Genomic DNA, 15,838 nt, shown 5'->3' with positions numbered 1-15,838 from the left:
CCCCCAGCTTGTGACTCCTATTAGCCCAGCCTTGACTGCATTCGGCCAATCAGCGTGCGAGTACCGACAGGGTTGTTCGGTGTTTGGCTTCTTTACAGCACCCATCGCTCCGTATAGAAATCGGAGCTTCCTACTCCAATTACCGGGATACTATACAATATAGGATAGAATAATTTTTTTCTTTATAGTCGTAGTCGTTATGGGTAACTATGACTGATGAAAGTGTGATGAACGGGAGATGGATGTTCATCGGGTGCACTCGTCACAACCTTCCCCACATTTACTGGAAGGCCCAAATATCCAAAACACAACCACACTTGCCCCAAACTTTGGGGCAAACTTGCTTTGGGTATTAGTGGTTTTAGGCATAGTATGTAGTAGTTCCATCTAGAAATCCAACATTCTGTTTGTAACTCATTTTGAATGTACGTACTTTTTACCTGAATAAACATTATTATTATTATTATAATATTATTATTATTATTATTACACCTCCCTCCACTTATGAAGGATACATACATCACCCCGGAACTATTATGTCATATAAAAGGTCTTCAGCATGATGCCAGAATCTAGATTTTAGTTTGGTATTGGGCTTAAGGTCTATCAACCTCTGGAGGGTTATTGAGGCCATCACAATTGCTTACTGACCAACCAGCAAGTTTGGTATTGGGCTTAAGACCTATCAACCACTGGTGGGTTATTATATAAGGCCACCACAACAGCTTATTGGCCAACCTAGCAAGTTTGGTGCTGGGTTTAAGTACTATCAACCTCTGGAGGGTTATTAAGCCCACCACAACAGCTTATTGACCAACCAGCTAGTATACTTTAGTCCTAAACGTAGATCAGAACTAAAATATACTCTCTGTATATACTCCCGTGATTGGAGTATATTTTTCACGTGAACATATCCTGTGTCTCTAGGCCTATTGCTGCTGCAGCGTCTGCCTTATATCTAGGACCTCTTAGCTGTTTGGCCAATCCTGAGTCAGGGTCTACCAAGCACTATGCCACTTATCTCGATCAAGGCGGCATAGTCGGTATTTACTAAAGACTTTGCAAGCTCCGAAGCGTTAGGAGGTCGCCAGTAACAATAATAACCTCTGGAGCACGACTTGGTAGTACGTCAGAGCTCGTAAAGTGTTTAGTAAATACAGATCGACTGAGTCGCTATGATCGAGATAAGAGGTACAGACCACGTAAGTGGGCTCGTAAGTGCTTGGTGACTCCTGGGTGTCTGTCATATCATCATATGGTTCCAATAACAATATTCTTTATTACTAAAAGATAAAAGTTTATTAACAAATATCAGAGAAATTACATAGTATCACATTTCAAGAAATGAGTTCCTTTGCTAGAAGGCATTAGGCCCTATAATTAGGGCTTATAATTAGGGCCTATATTTTGAAGAAAAAAACACCAATTGGCATCCAACATCTCTAATGCCCTGTTGCCATAGCACTGTCACTGTTATTTTTTATTATACAAAAATAATTCATTTGATTTTTGAGGCGATGACGTGGTACATACAATGTACAAATTCATATCCTTAGAAGAAGGATTTAATAGAGAAATATTAGTAATGATAATATTTGGCATCTGAACGGGGTGAAGGGTTAAACAAGGGCTTGACCCTAAACAGAGGAATCAGGAGGGAACAATTACATATTTTGACTGGGAAGGTGACAGCAGGATAGCAAGCCAGATAGGCCTATCCTTACAGCTGCTCTGATAGGCCTACCCTAACAGGAGCTATGATAAGCCAGTCGTTGCAGCAGCTCTGATAGGCTTACCTTCGCAGTTGTGATAGGCCAACCCTCGCAGCAGAGCTAATAGGCCTACCCTGACTAGGCTTCTAGCCAGCACAGAGAACGCACCTTCCCACAAGATAAGGTAACATAAGCCCGAGAGAGAGAGAGACGTGAACCAGAAAGACATAGTTTAATTGGTCAAAGAAACCGTCGAAGTCTCGGGTCCAATTTCAACAACTTTTTTCGTGGGGAAATTTATAATAGAAACAATAACCCTCATAAACAGGTACAACTTGTAGCACGAAATTATCTCAATCTTGCCGAACATTCTTATAAGATCCGAAGCAAGATTCTGTTCTCGGGGTCTCAACTGAACGTATAACTGATCTTTGGAGACCAAACAATGAAGGTGAACTTAGAGTTGAGGGAAGGGCAGAGATGAAGGGAGAGACTGAGAGATGAGGGGAAAGACTGGGATATGAGGGGAGAACTATACGTTATGAGGGAATGATAAACTTTGGATGTGTTGAATATGTCCTCCAGGGGGGGAAAGTGCCTCAAGACAATGCCTGAGGGCAGGCCAGTATCTTAAGTCGCTAGCATCTTACGTCAGTATGATTACCGCATCACGCGACAGCCAGTTGGATCAGGATTCACCAAGGACTTACGTGTCCCCTTACTAGGTGGACCTCTTACCCCAATCATGGCGGCTTAGGCAGTATTTACTAAACAAATTTACGAGCTCCAAGGGGGCTACGAAGTCGCCAACCCGTTGGTAAAGTACGATCTCGTAACGCCTCGGAGCTCGTAAACTATTTAATGAATGCCAACTACGATGTGTGATGACGATTAGAGACAGTTAAATATTATCTACAGATACTAAGGAATAATAACTGGCTTGCCCTCCAGTGATCCCGCCACGCTGGAGTGGAAATAAGATATATTAAAGATATATTTGTTACAATACACCGAATGGCAATTTTAAGGCGATTGTTTTGCTAAGAAAATTTCATACATGGTTCGCTATGGAATGAGAAGTACTGGAATGTGTATGTATACGCATACACACACACACAGAGAGTTAAAACAAAACAAGGTGCTTCACACAGAAGATTGGCAGAATGGGTTGAGAAACTGCACTGACCAATCCGTTAAAAATGCGACGCATTAGTATAAATTAAACCCCCCGCAATATTGACGTTATCTATCCATCGGGCCTCGACTGATTAAGTTGGATGGCTTGGGTTCGACGCTTCTGGTCAGGGCAAAATAGTTGCATTGTTTACGTTACTAGTTGGGTAACAAACGTTGCATTTTTTAACGGAGTGGCGAATCGGCAAAACACACGCTGAACGGGTTCGACTGTGGTCTAGATAAGGTAATCTCAGCCTTCGACATTAGGCTAAGATTCGTGCAATTTATCAAGAGACTTGAGAATTAGCTCTTGAAACCAGTCAAAATATATATATATATATATATATATATATATATATATATATATATATATATATATATATATATATATATATATATATATATATATATTATTAAGTGTAGAGGCAATCTGAATACATTTTCATTTTTATAAATCAAATGCCTTTTAACAGTACACACTTTTGACTTTTTTTTAGTAAATTCCCTTTATAAAGTGGAATTGTTTGTCTTTTCATAAGTAAATTCCCTTTGTATGAAGACAATTTTTCTTAAGTAAATTGCTTTTAAACAATTAATTTATCATCTTTTTAAGTAAATTGTCTTTATATAATTAACAATTTGACTTTAGTAAAAAAAAAATATTCCTTGCTTAGAATTTACAGCTTCGATCTAGGTAAAAAACCTAATATTTACAAACAGATAAGTGCACCCTGAGGTCAAACAAGACGTTTGTCCTCGAGACAAATAAACGCAGCTAATTTGCAAAACTTGTAAACACATCTTATGGATTCCAAGTCGCCTTTTAGAGTTCTTGTAGAGGTAAGAATTGTGTAAAAAGGATAACAATGGATTATACATCGTGAAAGGCCCTTACAAGCCTTGTATTGTCACCTGGGAGGGGGAACAGGAACCGGTTTCATATTCGCTGAACCGAACCGGAAGCAGCCTAGTTCCGGGAGAGGATATTTTTGTTTTTTTGGCGGGGGGAACACCGAGATCCTAGGCTACTGACGTCAGGATATGACTAACGTCGCCCTCGTCACAGTTTGCGTCATGACATCTGTAATCTGACGTGATGGACTTGCAGTGTTGACATCAGTCTTGTTATCCTCTTGTCCCCCGGTCAAGTGCGTCTCGCTATCCTGTCCTCCTCCTCCTCCTCCTCCTCGTCCGGTTAAGTGCGTGTTATACGCTCTGCGCGGGTCAGTACCGGCGTGTGAAGCTTTGAAGAATACCGGGCTAAGGTACGTGATCTAGGCGACTGTCTTCTTCAGATTAGCAAGCTGTTGTGGCAGGGACTCCTGGTCGGCGACGAACCGCTTGTGGGGCGCCCGCTTCTCCTCATTCAGCTCCTTCTGCATGTCCTCAAGCTGAGAGAGAGAAAGATAACACAACATAAATACACAATGAAATCACAAGAACTTGGATATCTCTATGATGTAATATTGAGACAGCATGACGGCAAGTCTAGGGACGCAAGTGCGATCCTATTCTACAGCCGCAATGCTTTCTCATAATGTGAATAATCGATTTCTCGTCAAATGAAGATATAAGAACATATTGGCCCATATATACGTGTAACCTACGCTTGAAACAACCCATCGATCCCGGCAATTCGTTCCATAAAGCTATATACACAAGCCTGTTTCCAAACCAGTATTTACCCAGGGCATTCGTGAATGTGAACTCAACTCACTCATCTTGGCCTATCAACTCGTCGTCTTATCCAAACAAATGAGTAGTTCGATTATTGCATTATTGATCCCTTCAACTTGTGTTGAAATTTCAACACAATTCCAATAATCAACATTGATGACCTCAAATGACTGCCAGTTTGCCACCAGCCTCACTGGTAATATTGACCCATACTGACACACTGGTATGGTTAGCAATGTCTTGGTCATATTAACCACGTTCCATAGACTGCTCAGAGTTACGGCATCTTGTCTTAAGTCTCAATTCTAACATTAACCGACGGTATCGTGTCTTAAGTCTCAATTCTAACAATAACCGACGGCATCTTGTCTTAAGTCTCAATTCTAACATTAACCGACGGTATCGTGTCTTAAGTCTCAATTCTAACATTAACCGAGAACAAATGCAACAACATTAACCAAGCGGGGATTTTTGTCTTTGTTCTAAATCTCAATAAAAGTGGTCAATATCGAGACAGGAAGACAAACAAATACAACACCTTATTTGTTGGCAATCCAGTGACGTCAGCGACAGCACTGAATCTTTAACCAATAGAGTGTGTGAAAGAGCCTTGACGTCAGCAAGCCTTCCTGCCAATCATAATGGCTAGTTTTGAAGGGCCATGACGTCAAGCAGGGTTCTCTGCCAATCATCATGAGAGGGTCGTTGACGTCATAAGAATCGAGCGGCCATAAGAACTATTTCAGAACAAAGCCGCTTCCGGGTCAAGAAAGTGTTCCACTGAGGCTGTTGTCTGCTGGGTAATTTTAGTCTTTGTCATTTTAAATGAAAAAAAAACTATGTTTCATTTTCTGGTATATGGAGTGACGATGTCAATTATTTTGGAGGGGGGGGGGGGAGAGTGTGAGGTGTGTTCTCACCTAGTTGTGCTTGCGGGGGTTGAGCTTCGGCTCTTTGGTCCCGCCTCTCAACTGTCAATCAACTGGTGTACAGATTCCTGAGTCTACTGGGCTCTATCATTTCTACATTTGAAACTGTGTATGACGTCTGCATACACTGTGTGTGTGTGTGTGTGTGTGTGTGTGTGTGTGTGTGGTCAACACACTAATTAACGAATGAATAAATGAATAATCAACGCAGCATATGCAACTGCAGGCCGTACTCACAGACCAAATATAATTGTTCATTAATTACAAAAAAAAAAAAACAATAATCCAATAGACCAAGGCTGAAATGTCAAATTTTTGCACGTGTATTTAAAGCCAATCGATATATAGTATATATTGAAGGACAACGACATCGCAATAGAGAGCCATATCAATGAAAAGAAAAATTGTTTTGGAGCAGGGCAGTGGACTCTAACTATTGCGTTTTGAGACACCCCGCGACGCGCAGCACTTGAGATCCAGTTATAGACACGGAGGATCCCGCAAGGAGTGACTGGCTAAGCCTGCGTGAGGCTTGATGGATTGATTGATAAAGATTAAGCCACCCAAAAGGTGGCACGGGCATGAATAGCCCGTAAGTTAGGCTTGAGAGCACCTCAGTCCTTTATACTATCTCTCTTTAAGCTCCATGGTGTAGGCGGGCTAAATGCCATGTATCCTCACGGGCTTAAAGTTTTATACCAAAACGGTTTCAAAAACACACCACTCGCTTGACTGAATATCATGTGTGTGTGTGTGTGTGTGTAATTACCTAAGTGTAGTTACAGGATGAGAGCTACGCTCGTGGTGTCCCGTCTTCCCAGCACTCTTTGTCATATAACGCTTTGAAACTACTGTCGGTCTTGGCCTCCACCACCTTCTCCCCTAACTGTGTGTGTGTGTGTGTGTGTGTGTGTGTGTGTGTGTGTGTGTGTGTGTGTGTGTGTGTGTGTGTGTGTGTGTGTGTGTGTGTGTGTGTGTGTGTGTGCGTGCGTGTGTGCATGTGTGTGTGTGTGTGTGTGTTTGGAAGCATCATTCGGTACACCATGCACACACCAGTGCTGTACATGTGTGGAATATAACGGAGGTAACCGGAGTCTGGTATAGCGACGCCTGGCATCCGGACGCCACCCACACCAGACCTCAAACAACAGGTTGCTTGGGCGTCGTCTCCATGGCAACGCAGCTTCTGAGAACCGCATCTTTGGAAAAGTCGATCTCCGTCGTTATAACATACGAGAATGGCCTCAACGAGACGCGTTACCAGGTTATTCTTAGCAACGCTAACGAGGCGAAGGCTTGGGTGAGCCGAGGGACAGAGGGAGAGAGGCCCAAGAGACACACACGCAAGAGAGAGAGGGAGAGAGGGAGAGAGAGGGAGAGAGAGAAAGGGTCAGCTTTAACCTGGGAGTGCGTGGGAGGTGGTTCTCAGCATCAAGAGGCATATGGCAACCCTCTAAGCGTGGGAGGACCAGGTATTGCGCAAACCAATATAAATGTCGCAGATTTCGCAATAAGCTTAAAGTGGCGACCTCTTTCTGAAAGCACTCGCATGTAGTACTGAAAGCACAAGCTGGTGTGCTTTCGAGGGAGTAAATTGGGATACACTTAATGGGACATAATCCAGAAACAAGTTAGTGGGTTGGATAAAGAAGGGGGGAAAGGGGGGGGGGAAGAAGTAAGAGGGGGTGGGGTTGTCAGGAGGTTTCCACTATTTCCCCCCCCCACCTCCCTCCTGGTATTAACAATGGTGGTAGAAGTGTTTACATGGTAACATTACATGTTAACAAGTACGCTTGGACCACCACAATGGCGGTAGTAGTGGTGGTGGTTGTCAGGCTGGTGGTTGCCAGGGTGGTGGTTGCCAGGCTGGTGGTTGCCAGGCTGGTGGTTGCCAGGGTGGTGGAGGGGGGGTACCAGTGGCACTTATATGTGACGCCAGGGATCAATAAACTACACGCCCACGCATGCCACGCCACGCCAATCCTGAGTCTTATGGTGCCAGCGCATAGGGTCGCTCCTCCTCCCTCGGTGCTCTTGGTTCTTGCCCTTCCTGCCACCCCCCCCCCCCCCCCTCTCTCTCTCTCTCTCTCTCTCTCTCTCTCTCTCTCTCTCTCTCTCTCTCTCTCTCCCTCTCCCTCTCCCTCTCTCTCTCTCTCTCTCTCTCTCTCTCTCTCTCTCTCTCGCCTTGTGTGGTTATTGCCGGTAATGGCAACAATTACCACACCCTCTCCACCTGTTGCTGAGATCTGTGTGCACTCTATCCACCCAATGTGTCTAGGTCCTGTGTGTACCTTATCTACCCTCTGTGTCTAGGTTCTGTGTACCCCCCTATCCACCCTGCGCCTAGGCTATGTGCATATTTTATGTAGCCTTACCAGTCCATCCATCTGGTGGGACCTGTGTACATATCATTTAGTGTATTGAGATGTTGTGCAAGATTAGCAAGATTTGCAAGCAAGACTGGTTTCCAGTCTTTGAAACTCACTCCCTGATGAATTTGGACATTGTTGTTGGACATTGCCCAACCCATGTCCTGATAAGAAATAAAACCAAAAAGTACCTAATTTCATCCTCATAGTTTCCTACCTTGCGCTTCAAACTCACATTATATCTTGTACTACCCTCTTCCCCAAGATTAGTACTTAACACTAATTATGTACTTAATCTTTACCAGTGTAATCACCTCTGTCAGTTACGGCGGGCTATTCATGCCCGTGCCACCTCTTGGGTGGCTCAATCTTCATCAATCCATCACCTCCGTTAATTTATATTGTTGATATAAAAAAAAACCTTGCTCCCATGTGCCTTTTCACCTTACCTGATATGTTAGATTAAGGACCTGTCCGAAACGCTAGTGGCTTTGCTAGAATGTAAAAATATCACTCTAATGTAATCTCACCCACCGATTATACCTTCTTGTAAATAAAATATTATTATTATTATTATCCACCCATTAAGCAGCGTAGCTATGTTGCTAAACGCTGCAGTAAAGGAACAACGTTTCTGTGTGTGTTTGATTGGAATTGAACGTTATGGGTTAAGTGTGCAAGGATGAGCCGTGGGGTGCAGAAGGGGTCTCTCTTTCTCTTTCTGGTGTGAGGCAGAGTGTCGCGGTGTCAATTGTTGGGGCGTTGTGTCTTGTGTCTTTGTAGTGCGATATTATCGATTCACCCGTGTCAAGGTCGGATAGCTGCCATTGTATTTTGGAGCACCGAGTGTGTCATTTTATTGGCTGTCTCCGTCTATCTGTCTCTCTCTCTCTCTCTCTCTCTCTCTCTCTCTCTCTCTCTCTCTCTCTCTCTCTCTCTCTCTCTCTCTCTCTCTCTCTCTCTCTCACTCTCACTCTCACTCTCCTCCCCAGGTGGACGTCAATTAACCTTGCACTCTCTTACCTGGCGAATATTTCTTTCCCTGTCGAGGTATTTCTTGAAGGCTTCGTAGCGGGTCAGCATGTAGGGGGTCATTGTGGTCGCGCTCGCTACATCCTTCTCCCCTTTGCTGCTGCTACTGCTGCTGTTGCTGCAGCTGCTACTGCTACTGCTACTGTCAGTGTTGCTGCTGCCAGTGTTGCTGCTGCTGCTGCCAGTGTTGCTGCTGCTGCTGCCAGTGTTGCTGCTGCTGCCTGTGTTGGTGCTGCTTGCGCTTAATACCTTTTCAATCTCTTCAGGTTTCTGAGTGTTGCTGTTATTATTGTATTTGGTGATTGATTGTGTGTTGGTCTGTTAGAAAAAAAGGACAAAAAGAGGCATTATTTGGGATTGCATTCCAACTTCAAAGGTTCTGGAGGCTAATTAGGATTGAGAAATAGATTGCATTCCAACTTTTCAGATTCTGGATTACTTTCCGAGACCCCAAAAAAATGAAAACAAGCGATGCATAGGATGTGATCAATGGGTGGAAGATGTTTACCTGATCCTCCTCCTGGTTGGTGACGGTGCGGGCGAAGACGGGTCGTCTGACGGACGTAGCTGGGATGTCGAAGGCTTCCTCTTTCTGCCCCTTCCTCAGTAGTCTTGGGCCGAGAGCAACACGACCTCCCAACACCGGCATGTTGGCTCGCTTCAAGTTCTGGAGTCGGAAAATGAAGATTGAAGAACGTTAGTGTGTGAAGATTTAAGTAAAGTGTGTATATATATACTTTAACCTACGCTTAAAGCATCCCTAGCGAGCTCATTAAAACATATGTATACATATCTTATTGGCAAATTATTTATTGCAATTTACGCGTATATAAGGTGATATTCTCCACTTATAATCTGGTGGGGACAGTATGAAACATCTGTATTATTTAGACGACGGGTCACAATAAGCTGGCTGAAGATGGCATGACCAAACTGCACACCAGAAGGTGATGAGACGACGACGACGACGACGACGTTTCGGTCCGTCCTGGACCATTACCAAGTGGCATGTTTCACCACATACGACTCGATAATGGTCCATGACGGACCAAAACATCGTCGTTTCTTCACTTTCTGGTATGTGGTTTGGTCATTACATCCGTATATGTGCCATGTTGACATGTGGGGGCTGGGGTATGTGGGGGCCGGGGTGCCTCACCTTTGTTGCCATAAGAGCGTGGAGCTGATTTTCTGTGTTGTCCTCCATGGCAGCTTCCCGCTCCAGGGTCTCCAAATCTTCCAGGGAGTACCTGACGGGAGGGGGACTACACTTCAATTATCAAAGAAGTTCAACAGTAACAAATGATCATGTATTGCAAATATATTAGAGTTACAATTGGGGGGAAATGTCTCTGGAGCAGCAGGGTTGTGGAATCGAGGCACCGTCCATGGAGGGACGTCGCCTCCACACGCACGCCTAGCCCATGGAGCAGGGCGCGCGCGTGTCTGAGGGAGACCCCAGGACGATGGTTCGATTCCCGCCAACCTGCTTCAAAGGCTTTCCTCTTAGATACATCAGGTTATCGCGATTTCATTGTGTGGAGGTGGAGTAAGCTGGGCTCACCTAAGGGCACGCCGGTCGAGGAGCATAGGCAGGAGAGAGGAGTCCTGCTCGGTCATTGTATCTGCAATGTCGTCACCGGCGGTGTTGTCGTACCACGTCCCTTCATCGTCGTTGTAGGAATTGTAGTCGTAGGTGTAATCATCACTAGCAGCAGTCAGGAAGGGCAGTAGTGCGGCCAGAGTCTCCTAGGGGGCGACACAACAAACATGCGAATTAACGAAACAGTACAAGGGCTATTAGCCCCATGTGTGGCGCTTCCTATTGGCCCACATGAGGCAGCTCCTGTTTGTATCCACCCAAATGCAGTCATATACATGTTTAACCTTCTAGCAATCCCCACGTCTATCATATTACCAGGTCCTTTGTTTTATAAATCAACCCTATTCCAAACCAGTATTTACCCCTGTCTTTCCTAAACGTAAACTTATACAATTTATATCCAATATTATGTGTTGACATATATATGAACAACACAACAGTGTTATGAAACTAGAAGCACCGAGGATCAAATTAAACAATATATGTATTACAAGTTTTAAAGCTAGCTTTTTTTAACCTTGAAGGGGGGGCTACTCACTGCATTTATCCTAGGGCGGGGGGCACCGTAGGTGTACCTCTTGCTGGGCTGGTACTCTGGTAGGGCGTACTGGTCCTCCGTGTACCCCAGTAGGTAGTCTCCCAGGCCGGCCTCCAGCAGTGGGTCCCGGCCTCTTCCGCCGCTCCTGGAGGCCACGCCCCTGGTGTAGGGGTAGCCTAGCGTCGGGCCTGTCAGCGTCAGCACCAACAACGACGTCAGCACCTTCGTGTTTTCCATCTGAAGAAAGCCGAGGGACTCGTGAATTACCTCCTTTGATGAGAGCAAATTGGATCATTTAAGTAATTAGATTAAAATCAACCGATTAAATCCGGCTAAACGCTAACGGGATTATTTTTTTTTACAATAATATAGAATTTGCCGTTATAGAAGTGTAGTCTATTGGTGGTAAACCATTTGGTTTCCGGTATAGTTTACCATTGGTTTCCAAAAGTGTACCGTCGGTTTCCAACGCAGTTAACCGTTGGTTTCTGATTAAGAGAAAGGATGCCTTCCCGTCTCATCTTTGTCTGCATTTTATTAAACAATAGTATTGACATTTTAAAATAACACAAAAATGTTTTTTTTGTGCCTTACAACGTTTGAGTTCGATTACTTTTTACATAGTTTGCTATCCCGTGACGCGAGACATTGCTCCATATTTTGAAATACTGGCCCTCTTCAAGGGATGCGAAACGTGACCATATACTTAGTTAAGTTAAATTTGGCTTGTTAAATTATAGTTAAGGTAGGTCGAATTGGATTGTTAGGGTAGATTATGATTGGCTAGGTCAACTAACCACAGAAGGGTGTTATACACCACTAGGGACAACTGAAACTAAGCCCTTACGGACGAACCAATTAAATACCGAAATAGCATACTGTCGAGTGAATATTTAATGCCGCTCAGGGCTTGTGGTAGCGTGCTCTTAAACGCGACCTAAAAACCCTAATTAGTCAAAAGATATACATTTGTATGTTGGTTTTCCAGCTGGCTTTTGTTGTTCTGGTACTGTCGTTATTCTAGGGGTACTGTAGTTATTCTAGGGGTACTGTCATTGTACTGGGGGTACTGTCGTTGTCCTGGTGGTTCTAATTGCCTTGTGGTGCCCTAAAGCTGACTTAAGCAAGCCATAGTTCTGATTAGTTCATTCCAAACAAAGACAACATTCAGGAACTCGCGGGTGGGCGTGGAAGGGGCGGCACCCCCCTTTTCCCACACCCACCCGTTTAGGTGACGATCTTGTGGAAGGGGCGGGGGCCGCCAACGCCCCCTTCCACCTGGGCGTGAGCTCAGGTAGGAATTAATCATGGCGGGACGAATCCCGATTTAGACCCCACACAAGACCTTTAAGGAGAGTCGTCATTGGCTCACTATATATAGCTGTGGTCCACTGCGGCAGTGTGGTGGACGCCACACCGTCAAGGTCAGCAGGGTGTGTGTGTGTGTGGCGACATCAAATATAGCGTGTCAAGTCACAATCATCGTATAGATTAACCAAGCTGTGCGTGCCGGCAGACAGTCAATCTTTATTGCTGCTTGTGGTGGGCAACAGAATATCTGAGCCTTTCCTTTCTACAGTGAAGAATACATATATCCAGTTTCCCATTTTTTTCTTAATTCACTGGTTAATGGGAAAAATAAGTTCGAAATAAAATACCGTAGAGAGGTTGAATTAATTAATGCATTCCTTGTGGCCAAGTGGGTTTGGTGTTGGGCTTAAGACTTATCAACCTCTGGAGGGTTATTAAGTCCACTACAATAGCTTACTGGCCAACCAGCTAGTTTGGTGTTGGGCTTAAGACTTATCAACCTCTGGAGGGTTATTAAGGCCACTACAATAGCTTACTGGCCAACCAGCTAGTTTGGTGTTGGGCTTAAGACCTATCAACCTCTAGGAGGTTATTAAGGCCACTACAATAGCTTACTGGCCAACCAGCAAGTATACTTTAGTTCTGAGGATTGTCTGGGACAAAGGTAACCTCAATACATACACCGAGAAATAGGGTAAACCTCTCGATGTACAAGGAGAAAAATCTGGTTCGGAGAAGCGCAGTTGCCAACCTGGCGAGCATTGAAGTCTCCAATCCCAAACGCGTCTCTCTCTCTCTCTCTTTCACACACACACACACACACACACACACACACACACACACACACACACATACACACACACACACACTCCTTACCTTAAAGTTCAACAAGTCCAGAGTTGCTTCTTCTTAAGTATCACTAATATGTTCAGCACTTAGTAATATCGATTCCAAGTTATCTCAAGTCCCGACTTTAAGCACAAAGTTGTAAGATGTTTTGAGAGTGTTGTCCTCCGCGGTGGTCCTCCTCTCTCTCTCTCTCTCGCGGTCTCTCTCTTTCTCTCTCTCTCGTGGTTCACTTGCCGTGGTTCCGTCAGGAGAAGTGGACCTACAGTTCCGCCCCGGCTTTATATATGCGCTTGGGCTGCGCAGGCAGCTTCCTCCTACGCTCTCCAATTCACACTTTCTTTCATCTATTCAGGATGGCTGGGAATGTAAGGCGAGCAGTGATTGGTTGCGCCTCTGGTAAACTATTGATTACTACGCGCTCCAGTCACCAATGGGAGTGTAGGACGCCTTTGACGTCAAGAGCTGGACCAATCAGCGGGCCGCTCCTGACCAGGACTCCACTTCGTTCAGAGAATCTGGTCTTGCAGAAGGGTTGACGTCACGGTGCCGAGGCAAGAGCGGCATTAGGGTCACGGGAAACTGAACCAGCTTCGAAATGGTTCCAGCAGCCTAAAGAATCCAAAAATAGATCACAGTTGTTCAACCTGAATCGCAGCAGGGCCTGGACCCGGCCCCCCTCCCCCCCTCCCCCCTTCCTCTCCACCCACGCACATTACCCACACACCCACACGCCCACCACCCACACACCCACCGCCCACGCCAACCACCCACACCCTACGTAAACACACATACTACTTACTGCCGCTTCCTACCTTGTCCTAAAATAGCAACACACACACATATACAGATCAAAACAAACTCATCATTCAGACCCCATCATCCATTCACCCCATCTTTACAAAGTCATTCATATTCATTCACACGTTCCGTATGTACCACCAACACCACCCACGCCACTATTTCAACCACCATCCATGCCAGCATCCATCCCGTCTTCCAAATCCACCACCCACACCTCCCTCCTGCGTCAATCAACTACCATCAGTGCCCACTCCCACACAACACCTATGCATAAGGCCTATTGGTTCCAACGAGGCAGCTCCTATTGGCCTATACGAGACAGCTCCTGTTGGCCTATACGAGGCAGCTCCTGTTGGCCCATACGAGGCAGCTCCTGTTGGTCCATACGAGGCAGCTCCAATTAGCCCATACGAGGCAGCTCCTGTTGGTCCATACGAGGCAGCTCCTGTTGGCCCATACGAAGCAGCTCCTGTTGGCCTATACGAGGCAGCTCCTGTTGGCCCATACGAAGCAGCTCCTGTTGGCCCATACGAGGCAGCTCCTGTTGGTCCATACGAGGCAGCTCCTGTTGGCCCATACGAAGCAGCTCCTGTTGGCCCATACGAGGCAGCTCCTGTTGGTCCATACGAGGCAGCTCCTGTTGGCCCATACGAGGCAGCTCCTGTTGGTCCATACGAGGCAGCTCCAATTAGCCCATACGAGGCAGCTCCAATTGGCCCATACGAGGCAGCTTCTACTGGCCCATACGAGGCAGCCCCTATTGGTCCATACGAGGCAGCTCCTATTGGTCCATACGAGGCAGCTCCTGTTGGTCTATACGAGGCAGCTCCAATTGGCCCATACGAGGCAGCTCCTACTGGCCCATACGAGGCAGCCCCTATTGGTCCATACGAGGCAGCCCCTATTGGTCCATACGAGGCAGCTCCTATTGGTCCATACGAGGCAGCTCCTGTTGGTCTATACGGGGCAGCTCTTATTGGTCCATACGAGGCAGCTCCTGTTGGCCCATACGAGGCAGCACCTATTGGCCCATACGAGGCAGCTCCTATTTACATCCACCCAAACTCATCCATTTATATGTCTGACTCAAACCACCCAATCTACTACTAACACCTTCAAGCACCCCACTTCCCGAATCCACCTAACAGATCCACGCCAATTTAACTCCCCCTCCCTCATCATTTATCCATCACCCACACATTAATTTTTTTTTCACTCACTGCCTACGTCAACCAATTACTCGCCCCCTCCAACACCTGTAACATACACCCACGTCAACCATCCACACCCACGTCAACCATCCACACCCACGTCAACCATCCACACCCACGTCAATTATTAACAGCTTCCACCCACTCTCGTTCACTTTGAGGATTGAACTATGTGACAGGAGACAAATTCCAGCGTCTGTGGAACACCGTCTGTGTCGCGGGAAGACTAAGTAACACCGTCTGTGTCGCGGGAAGACTAAGTAACACCGTCTGTGACGCGGGAAGGACTATGTAACACCGTCTGTATCGCGGGAGGACTATGTAACACCGTCTGTGTCGCGGGAAGGACTATGTAACACCATCTGTGTCGCGGGAGGACTATGTAACACCATCTGTGTCGCGGGAGGACTTTGTAACACCATCTGTGTCGCGGGAAGGACTATGTAACACCATCTGTGTCGCGGGAAGGACTATGTAACGCCATCTGTGTCGCGGGAAGGACTATGTAACACCATCTGTGTCGCGGGAGGACTTTGTAACACCATCTGTGTCGCGGGAAGGACTATGTAACACCATCTGTGTCGCGGGAGGACTATGTAACACCATCTGTGTCGCGGGAGGACTTTGTAA

At 45.8% G+C, this 15,838-nt stretch overlaps 1 protein-coding gene across 1 annotated transcript; it reads right to left on the bottom strand.

The window, feature by feature from the left end:
- Positions 1-1,254: 1,254 nt before the first annotated feature.
- Positions 1,255-13,434, bottom strand: LOC123769790 (vitellogenin-1). Its single transcript, XM_045761051.2, has 7 exons — positions 13,224-13,434; positions 11,037-11,273; positions 10,460-10,644; positions 10,055-10,160; positions 9,404-9,562; positions 8,887-9,213; positions 1,255-4,279 (listed from the first exon to the last, which is right to left on the bottom strand). Exons 2-7 carry the CDS (start codon positions 11,271-11,273, stop codon positions 4,163-4,165), a joined length of 1,131 nt encoding a protein of 376 aa, XP_045617007.2. The 5' UTR covers positions 13,224-13,434; the 3' UTR covers positions 1,255-4,162.
- Between the last annotated feature and the right edge of the window lie 2,404 nt (positions 13,435-15,838).

The sequence above is a fragment of the Procambarus clarkii genome, chromosome 45 (assembly GCF_040958095.1).
Source record: "Procambarus clarkii isolate CNS0578487 chromosome 45, FALCON_Pclarkii_2.0, whole genome shotgun sequence".
Lineage (NCBI taxonomy): Eukaryota > Metazoa > Arthropoda > Malacostraca > Decapoda > Cambaridae > Procambarus > Procambarus clarkii.
Note: the sequence above shows the minus strand (reverse complement) of the source record. Positions and strands in the feature narration are given on the sequence as shown.